This window comes from Lepidochelys kempii, chromosome 7 (genome assembly GCF_965140285.1).
Source record: "Lepidochelys kempii isolate rLepKem1 chromosome 7, rLepKem1.hap1, whole genome shotgun sequence".
NCBI classification, from domain to species: domain Eukaryota; kingdom Metazoa; phylum Chordata; order Testudines; family Cheloniidae; genus Lepidochelys; species Lepidochelys kempii.
In genome coordinates this window covers 38,615,843-38,633,933 of record NC_136386.1, presented here as the reverse complement: position 1 = coordinate 38,633,933, position 18,091 = coordinate 38,615,843, and the positions used below count along the sequence as shown (strand labels likewise).

The following is an 18,091-nucleotide window of genomic DNA, read 5'->3' as shown; positions in this document are numbered from 1 at the left end:
TCAGTACAAAATTAAAATTAAATAATTGGTTGGCCATTGACTTTTCTTGCACTAATAGATAAGAAAATGCTAATGTTCTAATAATAATAATATATTGGCCTGAGGAGATTGCTGCCTCTGAATGTGCAAGAGCCAAATTCAGCACTAGTGTATGCAGGTACAGCTTCCTTCATCCTGTTGCATCTTTGCTGAATTTGGCTGTTCATAAAAATAATGGATCTATGGATGATTAAACTCGTTATAGGCACTTCGTTATAATAAAATAACTGCAGATATATATGCAAGAGGTATTCTGAAATCTTGGTGGCACAAGCAGGGGTAGGGGTGGGAGACTAGGCTCTGTTGATGTTACTTTGCCTTAGTTCTATTTATGGCTGTTGTATATTGAGTAAATGTATTTTAAATGACAGGTTTCAGAGTAACAGCCGTGTTAGTCTGTATTCGCAAAAAGAAAAGGAGTACTTGTGGCACCTTAGAGACTAACCAATTTACTTGAGCATGAGCTTTCGTGAGCTACAGCTCACTTCTTTTCTTTTTGTATTTTAAATGGTTGGGTTACGAATCAACCAGTAGTAAAAGTATTCCTACTCTTTTATTTTTCCCCCCTCAGGAATAAATTGCAACTCTTTCCCCTGATTACCACAGACCTGCATCTTCACCCTTTCATAGGAGTTCTTCCCTCCTCTGACCGCTGGCCTTTTAAATCTGGGAGAGACAAGCAGCTGCAGCTCTAAAATGCACAATTTGTATTTGACTGCTACAGGCTGCACCTTTCTCCTTTTCCTCTACTCACTGTAAGTACCTATTATGTTTCCTACTGGTTTGCCCTCTCTCTTATTCCTTTTGTAAAATCTCAACAGGATAAGTCATGAAGAGTGACCAGGCATGTGCCACCAATATTTTAATATGGGACTTGGACAAGAAACCATCCCCCACCTCCTCTCAGCTTCTGTTAAAGCTTATGTACCTAGGGTTCCTATGGCTTGAAGAGATAAGGAACTGGGGAATCTCTTTCCGTTTAAGCAAATCTCCTTTTTATAACCAAAGTATGAGGTAACATCACTTGGTAAACAATTCTATTAATACCTCTTGCTGTAAACATTTATATTTTGTTCTTGAGAACGATGCTGTAGACATTGGTAACTGAAGATACTGATAATTAAACATATCATTTGAAGAGGGAGGAGATGTGAAAATCCTGTTGAGCGGTTTGGGGGTATCTTCCACAGAGAAATATCTGCTTTTTTTGCAATTTGGTCCATTCCATAGCCAACAAAAGGTTCTTCTGAATCATACTTATAAGCATCATCTTTCAGGGGAGGTTTAGCAGTACCCAGAGAGGGAGTGACTCTCCAACTGGGGTAAGGAAATTATTTAGGTGGAATTCTCACAGGAAGTTCCTGGAAACTTCCAAGAGGCTCCTCCAGCCCCAACACAGAGGATGACACAGACTTCACCACCTCAGTCAACACAATTACTTCCTCTCTCTCTTGCTGTTATTAAGGGTTACCAGGCAACAACAGAATTAGTTTCCAGGAGCCAAGATAATTTTTTTTAAAGTTGTAGAAAGATTGTAGCTCTCCCTCTACCCCAAGTTCTGTCTGCCTGATTATGCTAGTCAGGAAGGGATTCTGTACTGTGTGTGTGGAGAGGTCTAGGCTGGATATTAGAAAACACTATTTTACTAGAAGGGTGGTGAAGCACTGGAATGGGTTACCTAGGGAGGTGGTGGAATCTCTATCCTTAGAGGTTTTTGAGGCCTGATTTGACAAAGCCTTGGCTGGGATGATTTAGTTGGTGTTGGTCCTGCTTTGAGCAGGGGGTTGAACTAGATGCCTTCTGAGGTCTCTTCCAACCCTAATATTCTATGATTCTATGTGTGCGCATGTGTGTATGTATGCACCCACAATGATATCCTCTAGTGACTCCCACACAGAGGTTATGGTACCTAATATTGCCTGATAACAGATATCTCTGCCTGCAGTTAAGGAGGATAAAGGACCTGGGTTCTAGTGTCTGTGACTTGAATAGAAATTTTCTAAATCACATACCTTTTGCGCTATCCCTTCCTTGCTCATTTCTGATCACTGGAAGTCTGCCCACATGTATTAGTGGTATGTGTGGTGGGTGTGGGAGCATTGTCACTTTTCTCTGAATTTTGTAGGTACCCTATCTTGAAGTGGCTTGGCTAGAAATGTTTTCATGGACTGAAGGTCTGTAAACAGCACAATATAAAATTTTGGGGCATGAAGACACTGTTGGGTCTGGTGTTATCCATTTAGCTGAGGGAGCAAGCAGCACTTAAAATGCTACTAGAATGGGATGGCTAAACCTGAAGAAGAGCTTTGTGTGGCGCAAAAGCTTGTTTTTCTCACCAACAGACAGGCGCCGGCTTCCTTTCCCTGGGGGTCTCAACCCCCACTCAGCCCCAGGCATAGTTCAAAATGGATTCTATGTGGATGAAGAAAATTTAGATCCCTCCTTAGCAAATAGTTTTTAGTAGTAAATGTAGGTAGGTCTCTATGGGGCAGAAACATTGCTGCTATATTAACAATCAGTACTAAATTACTTTTTTACACTTATAATCCTCTGCTTATACTCATTAACTTTACTAAGTGTTACATTAAGAAATTCATGATTGTCTAGGACATCATGGTTTTCACTATTGCACACCAAAGCCATTTGGCACAGTAGTGACAAAACAAAGATCCTTGTGCCCCAAAAAGCACAAACTAAAGGAGGATTTGTAAGCAATATAGGACCTATGACACAAAGCTGAGCAGTTCTGACTTCAGAGGTTTACAAATACACACTATTATACACACAACACATTATAATACTTAGAAGGGTGAGAGTACAAAGAAGTAGGCAACCGACTAAAATTCAAGAGCAATACAGTATTATACAAGTATCAAGCTTGACCCAGAATAACACAATATCCCTTAGAGGGACTTCCAGGTATATCCAGAGAGAATAAATTAAGTCTATATAAAGAGTAAAATGTTTAGTTCTGACATTTTGGGTGTTTTCCTTGTTAAACCAATAGGTCTCATCTATCTCTTATTCAGAAAAAGGGAAAGGAAGAGTGGTCTGCTTGAAACACTGTCCTGAGATTCAAGAGATCAGGATTATATTCCTGGCTCTGTCACAGATTTTTTGTTACCTTGGGTAAATCACTGAACTCTGCCTCAGCTCCATCAAACAGAGAATACCTGTCATGGAAGTTGTGAGGACAACTTCATTAGTGTTAGTGAGGATCTCGTACCACTGTGACAGCCCCATATAACAGGCATAGTCAGAAGATTATGCATGTTTATATGACTCATCTGCACTTGTGGGCTGAGCCAGTGGCAATACCTTTAAAACAGCTCTAAATACATAGCCTTTTTTTCCCACCCCTTCCCAGGCATGCGGATTATAATAACATTTGTGCCCAGGAGGAAATTTCCCTGGAGCTGTTTGGCTTATAAAGCAGCAAGAGTTTGAAAATAATGGTGAAGAGTAGTTATGTAACCAGAATTGCATCAATATTCCCTTGACTAGCAAGAATGATACCAGCTGTAGTCTTGGGTGAAGGTGTACAGTTTGCATGATACCGAGCTGCCACAAAATGATCATATAGTAATGTCAGATTTGTTGGACAGTGTGGTACACTGATGTCCTTCATAGGGGCTTTTAGAGAAAGGATGCAATACCATGCCTCCCTCTGAACTTTGCTTATACATGCAAGACCTTCAGTTACAATCAGCTGTTTCCTAAAGCTGTGCATTAACTGCAGACCTTGCTTGGCTTTCGATCTTGGGAGCCAATATTGTACATTTTTTTGCACAGAAAACATCTGCCCTTTAAGAAAGCACTATTCTGTCAAAATAAAACTTCTGTGTTGAAACATAGCACTGAAAATGGGCCATTTTTCAAATCTAAAATGTTCAGTGGAATGTTGATTTCTTAGAGAAATTGTGGGGATGCTGCTGAGTCACTATGACAGTTCAGTTACCACCTATTTAAAAAGGAAGTTTAAGAACTTCCCAGGCAGCTGTTTAATCCTGGTACAACTTTTACATATGATAAAGTGTTACAGAAGAGGCCAAATACAATTTTTTACCTGAATGCCAGCATTTGTTTCCCCCGTGGAAACTTCAAGCAACAAGTCATGGTATCCCCTCATATGTTATTAAATGACACGAGTGGTCATCTAAAATATCTCCTGCCAACAAAATAGGAAGGAAGGAATGAAAGGATAAGCTATGGTATGTGGCTCCTACTTGTTGCTTGGGAATGTGAGAAGATAACAGAATGATGGGGTACTGACCCCAGCCCTGAGTGGTACTGAACTTTGAATGACTGGCTAGTTCCAGTGTTCACACTTCATGTGGATATCTCAGAGAATGAATGGAGAAAAATCTCCTGGAGAAGATTTTGGAAGCAATGAGGAATTGCAAAAGGAATAAGGCTTTCAGAGACATTACTTATAAGTGTGTTTATTGGCTTCCCTTACATTTTTGATCTATTTAGTGAGAACTACTAGAAGAAAATGCGGCATGCTTTTTATAAAAGGCTTATTAAAAATTAGAGGTAAAAAGAGCCCTAGTCTAATAGCAATAAGTAATGCCAAGGTGTTAGACTAAGAGTGCATTCTATGGGTGGCTAATTACATTCACCCTTTAATCCCCTTGCCTCAGAAAGTATATAAGATGCACATCAGTAACCAACTAATGCCCACCCTGGCAGGGTTTATTGCTATATTGAAATACATTTTTAAGTGGTCAAATATTGAATGTAGTTTAGTTTAAAATTCAGACCTTATTACAGAAATTCAGTCTAGCGATTCCCACTGCTTTGATTTTACTAGCTTTACAGCTCCACAGTGGTTCATGAATACAATGGTCTTTTTTAATACATTCATATATTACAAGGTCAGAAGGGACCACTCTGATAATTCTAGTGAGACCCCCCGCATAACACAGGCCATAGAACTTTCCTGAATTAGTTTAAACTGGAGCATATCTTTCAGAAAAACATCCAGTCTTACTTTAAAAATTACCGGTGATGGAGAGTCCACCACAACCCTTGGTAAATTGTTCCAATGGTTAATTACCCTCACTGTTTAAAAATTTGCACCTTATTTCCAATCTGAATTTGTCTAGCTTCAACTTCCAGCCACTGGATCTTGTTAGACCTTTGTCTGCTAGACTGAAGAGTCCTTTAATGAAATTTCTGTTTCCCATATAGGTACTTAGAGACTGATCAAGTCACTCCTTGAATTTCTCTTAAGCTAAATAGATTGAGCCACTTGAGTCTGTCACTATAAGGCATGTTTTCCAATCCTTTAATCATTCTTTGAACCCTCTCCAATTTTTCAACATCCTTCTTGAATTGTTGACACCAGAACTGAATACAGTATTGTGGAAGCAGTCATGCCAGTGCCAAATACAGAGGTAGTATAACTGCTCTACTTTACCAGATATTCTTTTGTTAATACATCCAAGGATTGCATTAGCCCTTTGGCCACAGCATCACACTGGAAGCTCATGTTCAGCTGATTATCCACTCTGACCCCCAGTCTTTTTAGACAGTTTTCAGAGTAGCAGCCATGTTAGTCACTGCTTCCCAGGACAGAGTCCCTCATTCTGTAAGTATGTTCCTTTGTTGACTTTACATTTGGACATACTAAACACACATTTTGTAAGCTGAGCAGAAGCAATCAGTGAGCCAGATTGCTCTGCATCAGTGACTGTCTTGTGGCTCTTATTTGGACAATTTAGGAAAACTCACTCAGTTATGGAACACTTAAAAACCAATCTGATGTGTGGCACCTTTTAGCCATTTATTGAACAGATTTTTAGATCTGTTCATAAACAAGACAGCTCCAGTATCTCACATTAATTATTTATGACCCCAGTTACCTTAACTCCTTCAAGCTGAATCTTTGTGTATATCTAAACCAGGATTGAAATTCACTGCACAGAAAAATAAATGAGAATGAAAAGGATCCTTATGCAGAATAAATAGCAGGTGACAGTTTGAAAAATCAACTGCAATTTGACATTTCAAACTAACTTCCCTTCATTGGATGCATAAGGGCACATACAAGAGTTTAGTTGTTACAATCCCGTTGCAATGATTGGTACCATTGAACAGTATTTGTATTATCTCTCCCTTTAACCTTACTATGACAACTACAGCCTTTGGGGAGCCTTCACACATCCTAGTGCAACAGATGGAATATTTAAAATATTTACTATTCTAAACCACACTATTATTCCTATGCCCAGTAGAAGCCACTACAAACAGTGGTCAGCTGCTATCAAAAACACTTCCTACTTTAATTATAAGGGGAAGCTGTAAGGTAGTCTCATATACCATTGTGTTCTCAGCAAGGGAATTTTGTTAGAAAATAGTGCTTAAATGGCTGTTTCCTGATGTGGCATCAGTGAATTTGTGGCCTGGAATTGGAGGACACATAGCAAATCAATTTTTAATGTTGACCACTGTAATTGATGGTAACAACATGTAAACTCTAAAGGATTCTTTATAACATTTAAAAACCAGGTGGGGGCGGGGAGTAACCATATAGTGAGGGTCAGTGCAAGGGCTAGGATTAGAGTGCAGGACCTCCTGACTCCTAGCTACATGCTTACAGCCCCAGACCACACTACCTTATTGGCAGAAGTGCTGAGCATCCACAGCCCCTGTTGACTTCAGTTGCAGTTGTAGTACTCAACAATCTGGCAAATCAGGATGTAGGTGTCTCAAGCGGGACACTCAGAAAATGAGGAACAGACAGTAGTGACCACCTGCCAAAATTTTGGTGTAAGTGACTTGTTTAGCTTCACAAAGGAAGACTGACAGAGAGAAATGAAATCTCTTGTGGCACTCACCTCTCTTAACCATGTTAATATTCTTTCTCTTCCTGCAATCCCATGCTTTGTTCACTACACCATCCAACTTCTAGAGCAAATGAGACAAAGATCCTACAAATAGCTAAGATAACCAGCTGTAGTGAATGAGGCTCTCTCTTTGGGAAAGGTGGATGTGTGTGTCATATGGCTGGTGTCAGTGGGACTGACAGCTTCCACTGACTTAGATACAACACCAGCTAGTTAATTTTCTGATCTTATAAATAAAATGTAAATTAAAAAAATCCTGATCTTATAATGTGAGGTATAGTTGATGGAATTCTCTCTCTGTCAAGAGCAGAACCTCTGCAATTGGAGGCAATTTACATCAGGTGCTTCTGCCCCATAGCATCTACAGCCATGATGTCATAAATCCCCAAAATACGTGTCATATGACACCTTTGAAAAGTCATATTTTGTAAGTGTCCAAAATATTTTAAAAATGAATATGTCTGTCTTTAATGCTTCACATGACTTTGGATGTTTTCAGAGGATAATTAGAGTATGTAGCGAGGCGTGTTTCATTCATATATTAGGCCTATTGCATCTGGATCAGATGAGTATTGTATAGGGCTAATGTTCTATTTCTTGGCTGCTTTAAGTTGCTTTAAATTGTATTAATTTGACCAAGTCTGTATACCTTAATGCCTACAACTCCTATTTGCTGGTCATCTGATCAGTGTATACATTTTCTCTATAATTCAAAATTTGATTCTTCAAAGGCTTTAAATTCTTTGCACAGCAGCAAATTTTAATCTAGAATTTCTGCAGTGGACCCCTTCTTTTGGTTATATCTCAGTTATTTAATCAGGCGAATGGAAAATACATCAGACAATTGAGCTGGTGTCTGTTCTCCTATAAAGGACAAGAGTGCAAAATTACTGCCAGCGACCAGTTAATGAGCACATTTTGCCAAATCACTGCAAGCCTTCTTGTTGACTTGCTAAAAATTCATCTTTAATTATATGTAATTAACCTGGGTCAGTCTTCTTCTTAGCATATATGCAACGTGGTTCATGTGGCATGTGATCAGAATTCATTACTGAATTTGGTCCACTGCTTAGATCATTAGCTTCCCTGGCACAGGCCAGATACTGATGGGGAGCGGAACAGGAATACTGATCCATGCCCCCACATGGGTCAGTGAGAAAACAATATCTGAGACTGCAGTGTGGGGTGGGGAAACTGCTTTATATAAATATTAGAAAAATTTACACATTTCAGATTTGCTGTTATTGATTGGTCTGAAACAATTAAGTAGATTTAATTGGAACCTTAAACTGGAATATATTTGATGAGCTAGCCAGCTCTGAATACTCAATACATTTTGTGAATGTCATGAATGAAAAGTGTTACCTTGAGCTAAAAAAAGCTATTCTGGTCTCCTGCAGTCAGCTATAATTGCCTCAGAGTCTGTGACCATGGCATCACCAAAATACTCATAGAAAATTGTGTTCACTTCACAGCAGATTTATCCTTGGGTTATTCAGTCTAGTGCAATTGGCTGATGATTCTCTGCTTCATATAGATCACACAAACAGCTGCAGTCATCTATGCAGCAGAGATGACTTAATTGGGGTATTGGTTTTTTTGAAGACTTGATCATATGTAAGGAGCAAACTTTTTCAGTTAATATCAGAGATGACTGGGGACTCTGTTAGATGAGGGAGAACTCTGGATCAAGTTTTCTTAGTTTAAGGATAAAAGCTGCTTTTATTTGATCTTGTGTTGGTTTAGTATTGCTATCAGGACCATTTTTCTATAGTATGCTGTTTATCACTATTAGTCAAGTTAATTGTCACCTAATATGACATAGAGCCATGTCTGGACTTTGGAATCTCCCAGTAATGTACAAAGGACATTTAATTTTATAAATGCAGGCCTCAGCTTTGAGTTGTTCTAGACTTCAATTATCTGGTGGAACCTTTTAAAATGAAAACATTTTGAAAAAAATTCATCAATGTTTTATGAAGCATAATGGCATTTTATTGTATGAAAATAGTAAGGATGGATAGGAATTAGTTAGAATAGGAGTTGGTTTGTCTAGGACAGTGGCTCTCAACCTTTCCAGACTACTGTATCCCTTTCAGGAGTCTGATTTTGTCTTGCTTATCCCCAAGTTTCACCTCATTTAAAAACTACTTGCTGACAAAATCCGACATACAAATATGAAAGTGTCATAGCACACTATTACTGAAAAATTCCTTACTTTCTCATTTTTACCATATGATTATAAAAATATCAATTGGAATATAAATATTGTACTTACATTTCAGTGTATAATATATAGAGCAGTATACATAAGTCATTGTCTATATGAAATTTTAGTTTGTACTGGCATCACTAGTGCTTTTTACAACAGGCTACATAAAACTAGAGAAATATCTAGATGAGTTGATACCCACTGGAAGACATCAGAATTCCCCAAGGGATACACGTACCCATGGTTGAGAACCACTGGTCTAGGAGTGAAGGACTGAAATTAAAAATGGACAATTTAAGCTGAATATCAGGGAAAAAACTTCATTGCAGGTTGTGGAATAGTTTCCCAAGGGAAGTGGTAGAAGCACTATAGCTTAGCAAGTTTTAGAGATATATTGGACAAAACACTAGAAGATGTACAATAGGAAAGCACTCGGTGGGGAAATAGGGTAGAAGCTGGAAAGCTCTTTTCAATCTAACATCTAGGATGTAAAAAGGCTAGCCGGGGCTTGACCTTCTCTGGGGCGGTGGGGAGCCACATCGGCTCACTACACATAGTAGAGGATTGGGGAATTAGTTCAGCCGCGGAAGTCTTCCCTGGCGGCTCTTGTGGAGGCAGAAAATAAGTACAGTTATGCCGGGGCCCGAGGTCAGGGCAGGGCAACAATGACTCAGGCCCTCAGGCAGGGGCTGCGCAATAATACAATAGCAGTAGCAATATAAACAGTAGTAAGCCCCGGCCCTAGGTCAGGATGGGGCAGTACTGAGGGAGGAGCTCGGGCACGGCTGAGCAGTAACAGTACAAACAGTAGTGAGCCCAGGCCCTAGGTCAGGGCAGGGCAACAATGAGTCAGGAGCTCAGGCCCTCAGGCAGGGTTGAGAAGTAACAGTAGGCCCAAGCCTCCAAATGGTCTGGGAGAGGGGGAGACTGCCACCCACGGGTTGGTTTAGTATTGCTACTAAATAGGCCCTCCCGCTCCACTGCGTCCCTGCCGAGGGCCCTATCAGCCGTAGAAGACCCGCTGCTGTGTCAATGGGGATCCTGGCCGCAACACACTGACATGGGCTCTGGCAATGCTCAAGCCAGACTAGGGTCGGCTGCCCCCGGGCTACTTCCTGACTCCCCATCTTGTGGTATCTGAATCATGGTGGGGTCCTCAGGAGGGTCCAGCACCATGGGTTCATCGGGGTAGCGGGCAAGCAGCAGGCCTGGCAACTTCTCCGGGTAGCGGGCATAGGGCAAGTCGGGCCAGTCCTGGCATGCACCTTGGCCCACAGGGGCTTCCCAGTCGCGGACTAGGCTGGAGGCATCTGGCATCCCCGGCGGCTGGCCCTCCAGTGAGCTCTGAGGGTGAGTCTTTATACTTCCGGGACACCGCTTGACCCTCTGAGCTCCTTAACTCTGCCCACCGCGGCCTCCGGATGGGTTCGTCCTTCTCCGGGGCAGCGGGGAGCCACACTGGCTCACTACATATGAAATTGTCTTCTGTAGTCAGATCTGCAATTTGTCTTGAAAAAACTGGCATTTGTGCTAGAACAAGTTTGGGTACATAAAGTCTTCACCGCCATCCACTCCAGCAACAGTGATTTTCTTTTAGTTGTTATGTGGCTAGCTTTGGAGAGGGCAATGTTAACAGGCGAATCCATGTAAGATGCTGAAATTTGAAAAGCATTGCTTAATGTACTGTCAAAAGTGTCCTTGCGATGAAGGGACATTTTTCCTCTTTTATAAAAATATGGCCAAGATTCAGCTTGCAAATGCCATGATTAATATTAGAGATGAAGATACACATTCAAAGCCATAGAATCTCTTATCAAGGAAATTTGGCTTCTTTTAACTTTAAAGCTTTCCTCTGTTCTACATTGAAATAAGCTTGGTATCTCAAAGGCTGGAAACTCAGCAGTTAGACAGATTTGAAGGAAACTATATGTGGTCAAATGACTCATTTCAAAGCTCTTTAAAAACCTATCCCACATACAGTTAATATTGGTCTGATATTGTCTCTTACATTTATCTGAGATCTAAAGTCAAAACTTTTGAACCTGGATGCTTGGAGTTAGGCACCTAAATATGTTGCCTGATTGCTAGAAGTGCTGAGATCCCACAGTGTCCCTCTTGTCTTCAGAGAAGTAGCATGTGCGTGTCTCCATCAAAGTGATACGAAGGAACAGAGGGGAATAGAGTGCCTTCTCACCTTGATCTGTGCAGATGTATGTCATATGCTACTCCCGCTACTGTTAATAGGATTTGTACATACAAATTTCATCTCCCTACATGAGAATTTATATGCAGTGTAACCCACTGGTGAGTGTGTGTTAGAGGTCCCCCTCTGTGCTGATCCAAGGGGGTAAAAGTTGTTAGAGCCCCCAGATACAGAGCCTTGGCTTTCTGTCTCTAGTAGCTCACCAATCTCTGGTGTGTCAGCTGAGACAGTGGTCATCGTATAAGTACAGTACTTTTCTGCAAAGACAGGACTATTGTCTTTTAAAGGAACAGGTTGGATTCCTCATTTATTACGTATTTCTTCTATATCAGTTTTCTTATTTATGCGTCTTTAGTCCTTTACTCTTTTCAATCTAGCCAGTCAGATGAGTCTTGGCAGCTAAATGAATGTTAAAAATTTACTCTGATTTGCTGTGCACATTAACTAAAAATTAGTATTTCATACCTCATGTCTGCTTGTTCTGGCTGAGCATTTGAATGTCTGAGAATTGCTTAACTATTTATTGACCTTATAATTTTGTGCCTCTGGTTTCTTCTTCTTCTTCTCTTATGTGTTAATATAATACGCAAAGTATTAACCTGATACCCCCATACCAAATTATTATCCTCAGAACTGAGATTAGATATAAATCCATTGGTCGCTTGTAATGTTTTGAATTCGATTCCTCCAGAGTTTTATTTGAATGCAGATTGCAGTCATGTCCTTAATCTTCACCAATTATAGATCTACAGAAATTGGCCATAAGAATAATTTAAGATTAATAATTAAAATATATGGGATGAGCCCTCTTGTCCAGGAAAAAAGCTCATTACAGGAATATGTAATGTGATCTCACCACTGATTTCCGAATAAACTGTAAATGTTGTGGCTCCCAAAACAAAAGGCACCACCCTTGCAGACATGAAAATGCATGTCAAGTTTTTAAAGAAACTCAATATTTTCTTAGAGTAGTTTTCAAATTGTTGCAGCTCCTTCCTCACTTACTCATGTCAGGCACAATAAGTGGAGTGATGTTGCTAGTAGTCCGGAGGAGTGGTAAAGGGGAACTCCATGACAGCTGGTCTTGCTGCAGTTCTTTTCCCAATCTCTTCTATTTCCCCCACAGCCTCCCAAACGTGGCCTCCTCCATAACTCCTTCAGATGCACCAAGAGAGCAGAGAAGTGGCCCTACCACTACTTACAAGGCAAAAAGGAGGCCTTTACATGGACAGGTTCTATTGCTATAATGGAACCTCATTTAGAGTGAAGCATTTTGTGAAAAGGGACACTTTCCAATAATGGGATTCCCCTGCATATAATATACCTGTAAGATGTGCATTCCAATGGTGTCCCAAAGAGATGTTCTGTCCTTTTAAAATTTAAACATGGTAACTGCCATTTTTAACTCACTGTCATGGTCATTCACTGACTCTCAATTCTTGTTTATTCATTAAAGAAAGAAGAGCCAGATCTAAATTAAATGGAAAGAAAGGTTCTGAAATTGCAGTCATCAGTTTAACAATTTTCTCACTTCCTTTTCCTTGCCTATTTAGAATGCAAGCTCTTTGGGACAGGACTTTTTCAGATTCTGTGCCACTCATAGTGCTCAAAGGGAGTAGAAATTTGCTGCAACTTACTGGCAGAGAATTCCCCTGTTGGAGAGGGATTCCTTCCTCCTGGCATAAATGTGTCATCCCTGGGCTTCCAAGGGGCCCCTTCACAACAAAAGGGCAGGTGGGGGTATTCTGCCATGGTCATCATGCCCAATAGACCCTATTCTAGCTGTACAATTTAAAACTCATTATCAGCAGCTCAAGGTTGCATTGGGCCAGGGCTGATGCCAGGAAATTGGTACGTTTGTTCAGTGCCTGGCACAATATTGTTTGGAGCCTTTACAGGCTATTGTAGTACAAACCATAAACTATTGAAGGTTTGGGGGTTTAAACTCTTCCATTAAAGTTACTGGATGTTATCTACAGCCTCTGGGCCATTTTGAAAACATAAGTTGATAATGATAATGGGAGAAGTGTGTTAATTTGTTAGGGCTGACCTTTATCTAACCCATTCATAGCTATTCTTTGCGCCTTCACTTGTGATTTATGATAGGTCATGCTTAAGTCATGTGTAACGGGGTGGGACTCACCACCGTGGTGCCTCCTGCTGGCCATCCTGGGAATTAGCTCTCATTTCGCTAGAGTGCCCTCATCTAGTGGTGTCTCGCCCATCATCACTCTCGCCTCCACTTCTAGGACCCACATTGCTCCCCAGACCACGGCGTGCCCCACTCTGGCTGTGCCCCACTCAGTTCTCTCCCCCTTTCTGGGTGACCCAACAGTCCTCAGTCCAGCCACTTGTCTCAGTGGCAAACTGCAGTCTCTGGTCTAGCCACTCACCTCAGTGGCAAACTGCAATCCATGCACTGAGAAAGCATCAATTCTGCACACACAAGACTTTGAATCTGCTGTTGATATCCTATCCAGTTTGAAAGGTAAGTACTTCTCACTTACATATCTTTAAGTACAAGGGGCCTGCTCCAAAGCTTGTAAAAGTCTTTCCCTTTGTTCCAATGGGATTTGGATCTGGTCTAATTCATTCGTCGCCTAGTAGGTTAAAGTTTGTTTTATCTGCAGTGGCTGTTAACCCCTCTAACTGCTCATTTTCCAATCTCAAATATAGTTTATAGTAACAAATATTTCTTTTACAGGAGCCTCTGAGATAATCTAAAGGCCATCCGGAAATCTTTGTTTAACAGTGCTTGATAATCAAATGCTATCAAGACTATAAATCTTTCCTGAATAAAAGAGGGAGTTTCCTGGAACTGAGTCTATAGCAGAGAAATTAAACATGCTTTCCAGAATACTTCAAGGTTAATACTGTAGGTTAGACATATTAAATCTAAGGGCATGGCTACACTTGGAGATGTAGAGCGCTGTGAGTTAAACTAGCCCTCGGAGACCGCAGCAGAGAAAGTGCTGCAGTGTGTTCACACTGTCAGCTGCAAGCACACTGGCATGGCCACATTTGCAGCACTTGCAGCAGCATTGGGAGCGCTGCATTATGGGCAGCTATCCCACACAGCACCTCTTCCCATTCTGGCATTGTGGCTTGTGGGAAGGGAAAGAGGGGGTGTGGGGCATTCTGGGTCCCATCCCAATGCCCCGTGATGCATCGCTTCACATCCCAGTAATCCCTGTGCTTCCGTCCACATTTGACGCCATCTTTCAATGTTTTTTGTACTGCTGAGGAATATGCTGATGGGTCTCGCCAGCACGTCACGAATTGCGGTTGAGTTACTCCTTAAGCTACAAACTGACAGTGAGGAGTCTGACGATTATGTCAACTTGCATAACGCATACGACACAAAACTGCTTGTGGCATTCATGGACACGCTCACCACAGTGGAACGCCACTTTTGGGCTTCGGAAACAAGCACTGAGTCGTGGGATCACATTGTCATGCAAGTCTGGGATGATGAGCGGTGGCTGCAGAACTTTTGGATGAGAAAAGCCACTTTCATGGGACTGTGTGATGAGCTCGCCCCCACCCTGCGGCACAAGGACACGAGCTTGAGAGCTGCCCTGCTAGTGGAGAAGTGGGTGGCTATTGCAATCTGGAAGCTGGCAACTCCAGACAGCTACCGATCGGTTGCTAACCAGTTTGGAGTGGGAAAGTCGACCGTTGTAATCGTGTTGATGCAAGTTTACAGGGCCATTAATTGCATCCTGCTCAGAAGAATGGTGAGTCTGGGTAATGTGCATGACATTGTGGCTGGCTTTGCACAAATGGGTTTCCCTAACTGTGGAGGGGCAACAGATGGGCGCATATTCCAATTCTGGCACCAGCCCACCTCGCCTCCGAGTACATAAATCGGAAGGGGTATTTCTCTATGGTTCTGCAGGCGCTTGTGGATCACCATGGGCATTTCATTGACATTAACGCAGGCTGGTCTGGAAAGGTGCATGAATTTCTTCCTGGACCAGAAGATCACCATAGGAGAAGTCAAAATGCCCATTGTGATTCTTGGAGACCCTGCTTACCCTTTAATGCCTTGGCTCTTGAAACGCTACACAGGGAGCCTTGACAGCAGCAAGGAGCAGTTCAACAACAGGCTGAGTCGGTGCAGAATGACTGAGGAGTGTGCTTTTGGCTGTTTAAAGGGCCGCTGGTGCTGTTTGTATGGGAAGCTGGACCTGGCCGATGACAACATCCCCATGGTTATATCCACGTGCTGTACCCTCCATAACATTTGTGAAGAGAAGGGTGAAAGATTCATTAAGGAATGGACCTCGAAGGTTCAACACCTCAAGGCTGAATTTGAACAGCCAGAGAGCAGGGCTATTAGAGGGGCCCAGCACAGGGCTGCAAGGATTAGAGATGTCTTGAGGGAGCAATTTGAGGCTGAAAGCCACCATTAATGTTTGGTGCCCTGCATGGGAGTGAAGTACAGTGGTTCCAATGTTAGTGGGAATCTGTGTTTGCCACGTATGATGCACTGACTTGCAGTGCCTGTTGCTTTCCTGGACTATGGTATCTTTTACTTAATGCAATAATAAAGAATGTTTTCAAAGCCAAAAAATTCTTTTATTGAAAAGAAAATTTATTTATGGAAAAGAAACACAACTGCTTGGGAAACAGAACGGGCATGACACATCTGTGCTGTGTGGGATGAGGGAAGCGGGTAGGGTGGGGAATGGGACAGTCACAGATTTTCGTATGTCCTGTTATCATACTCAGCCTTCCTGTCTGGAGTGCTGTGCAATAAGTACTGCATTTCAGGCTGGCTAAAATGCATGGTGATGAGGGTTGAGTGCAGTCGGTAAGGGTCATAGTTTTCAGGACTTGGTGGTGAAGCTACAGGTGTTGGAGGCAGCTGGTGGCAATAAGAGCCCGGATGTTGGGAAAGTGGGTTGGAGATGACATCGGGGCAAAAGGGAAAGAGTTTTGGGACAAGGGCTATGGGGGGGAGGGCGGGGGAGGCACGGAAGTGCTCTGCCTGCATTGCTGCAAGCACCTGTATCAAGTCCACTTGGCACTCCATGATCTCTAGCAGCCGCTCTGCGCTTTGGTGCTGGTGGACCAAAGCACAGAACGGACTTTTCTGCTGGCGGACCCTCCTTTCACTCTCCCGCCACTCCTGAACTTTTGGATTTTCATTAAGGGACTGCTGCATGGCTCCATGCAACATGTCCTCTTTGCTTCTTCACGTACGCTTCCTGATTCTTTGGAGTCTTTCGGCCATTGATAACAAGGACGGCTGGGATCTCAGGGTTGCATCTGTAAAGCCAAAATGCAACACTTAACAGAGACAGCATTGTTCACACCAGACAGAGAAATGATTTGGCCATACTTAAAGACAAGTACAGTGTACAGAATAGCACAAATTGCCCGTCCCAAAGCAAGTGCACATAACCCACAGAAGCCCGAAAATGGTGAGTAAGCACAGAGCCAGGTGGGACCGATTGTTTCACGGCCGTACTGGCCTCTGGGGTTCTGTGCCTTGGGGAGAGCCAACAGCTGCAGGGGGCCTCTATACTGAACATTGTTCCCACATTTTCCACAGGATGAGTTCGTCCTAGAAGATATCTCACTGCTGAGGGTGATCTGGGAAACAAGGGAGGGTTTTTTACTACAATGCGGCTTCCGCCCTGGCCCATATGCAGCTTGCCTGTGTGCAGCAATGGTCCCCCCGCCCGTCATGGCACAGTGGCACAGACATGTTAGCCTTACTGGGACAAGGAGCACAGTAGCCCTGCCAAGGAACCTGTGCAAGCGGATTGCCCAGCTTCTGCATGAGACCTTTGAAGAGATTACTGAGGCAGACTACTGTGATATGAGAGAGCACATCAACACCCTAATCTGCATCTAGGCATGCACGCAGCCCTAACCCTTCTTTCTGCAACCCTCCTCGCCCCAAGAGCCCACACTGAACAACTTCCTTCCCAAAATAAAAGCCACTTACTGGGCACCTCCTCTGCTGTTTGTTCTTCCTCAAGCACCACCTGCTGCAACTGGCTACCTTCCTCCTGGCTTGAAAACAGCTCCTGGCTGCATGCATCTAGGGATGCTGGGCTGTCCTCCACCTCCTCAGCACCCTTGCTCCTGCTTTCCTCCTCCTGCCTTGTTGAACTAGGCTCTGAAGTGTCCATGGGGGTCTTCAGAGTGGAGGTGGGGTAGCCCCCAAGTATTGAGTCCAACTCTTTGTAGAAACAGCAGGTCGCGGGGGCAGCACCAGAGTGGCGGTTTGCCTCCCGCGCTTTGCGGTAGGCATTTCCGCAGCTCCTTCACTTTAACCCTGCACTGCAGTGCATCCCGGTCATGGCCCCTTTCCATCATGTCCCTTGATATCTGCCTGAAGGTATCGTAATTCCTACGGCTGGAGCGCAGCTGAGACTGGCCAGCTTCCTCCCCCCAAACACTGAGGTCCAGCACCTCACCATTGCTGCATACTGGGGATCGCCTGGTGCGTGGAGGCATGGTCACCCGGAAAGATGCGCTGAGAGCACTCCACACCTTCCCAGAGAATTCAAAGGGCGGGTGTGATGGTTGGTCACCTGAGGGCAGGGCAGTAGAGTTCAAAGTGATGACCAGAATGGCTAGAACAGGCATTGTGGGACACTTCTGGAGGCCGATCAGAGCGCATTAATAGACCAGGTTGTCCACACTGGCGCCACAGCGCTCCAGCTGGGGCGCAGCAAGCATTATGCTTCTCGTGGAGTTGGATTACCAGGAGTGCTCCAGCTGTGGAGTCCGGGTGCTCTACGTGAGAAGAGGATGTATCTGAGATTA

The 18,091-nt window shown here is 43.0% G+C and overlaps 1 protein-coding gene across 3 annotated transcripts in view; it reads left to right on the top strand.

The window, feature by feature from the left end:
* The window catches only part of LOC144930727 (uncharacterized), an 84,657-nt gene that overhangs the window by 8,746 nt on the left and 57,820 nt on the right, over positions 1-18,091 (top strand). For all 3 annotated transcript variants that reach the window (XR_013636051.1, XM_078853687.1, XM_078853688.1), the window contains one exon: positions 611-794. Coding sequence is in view for 1 of the 3 variants with exons in the window: in XM_078853687.1 (XP_078709813.1) it covers positions 611-636 (26 nt within the window). In the remaining 2 variants the exon portion in view is untranslated. The remainder of the gene's footprint in view (positions 1-610; positions 795-18,091) is intronic.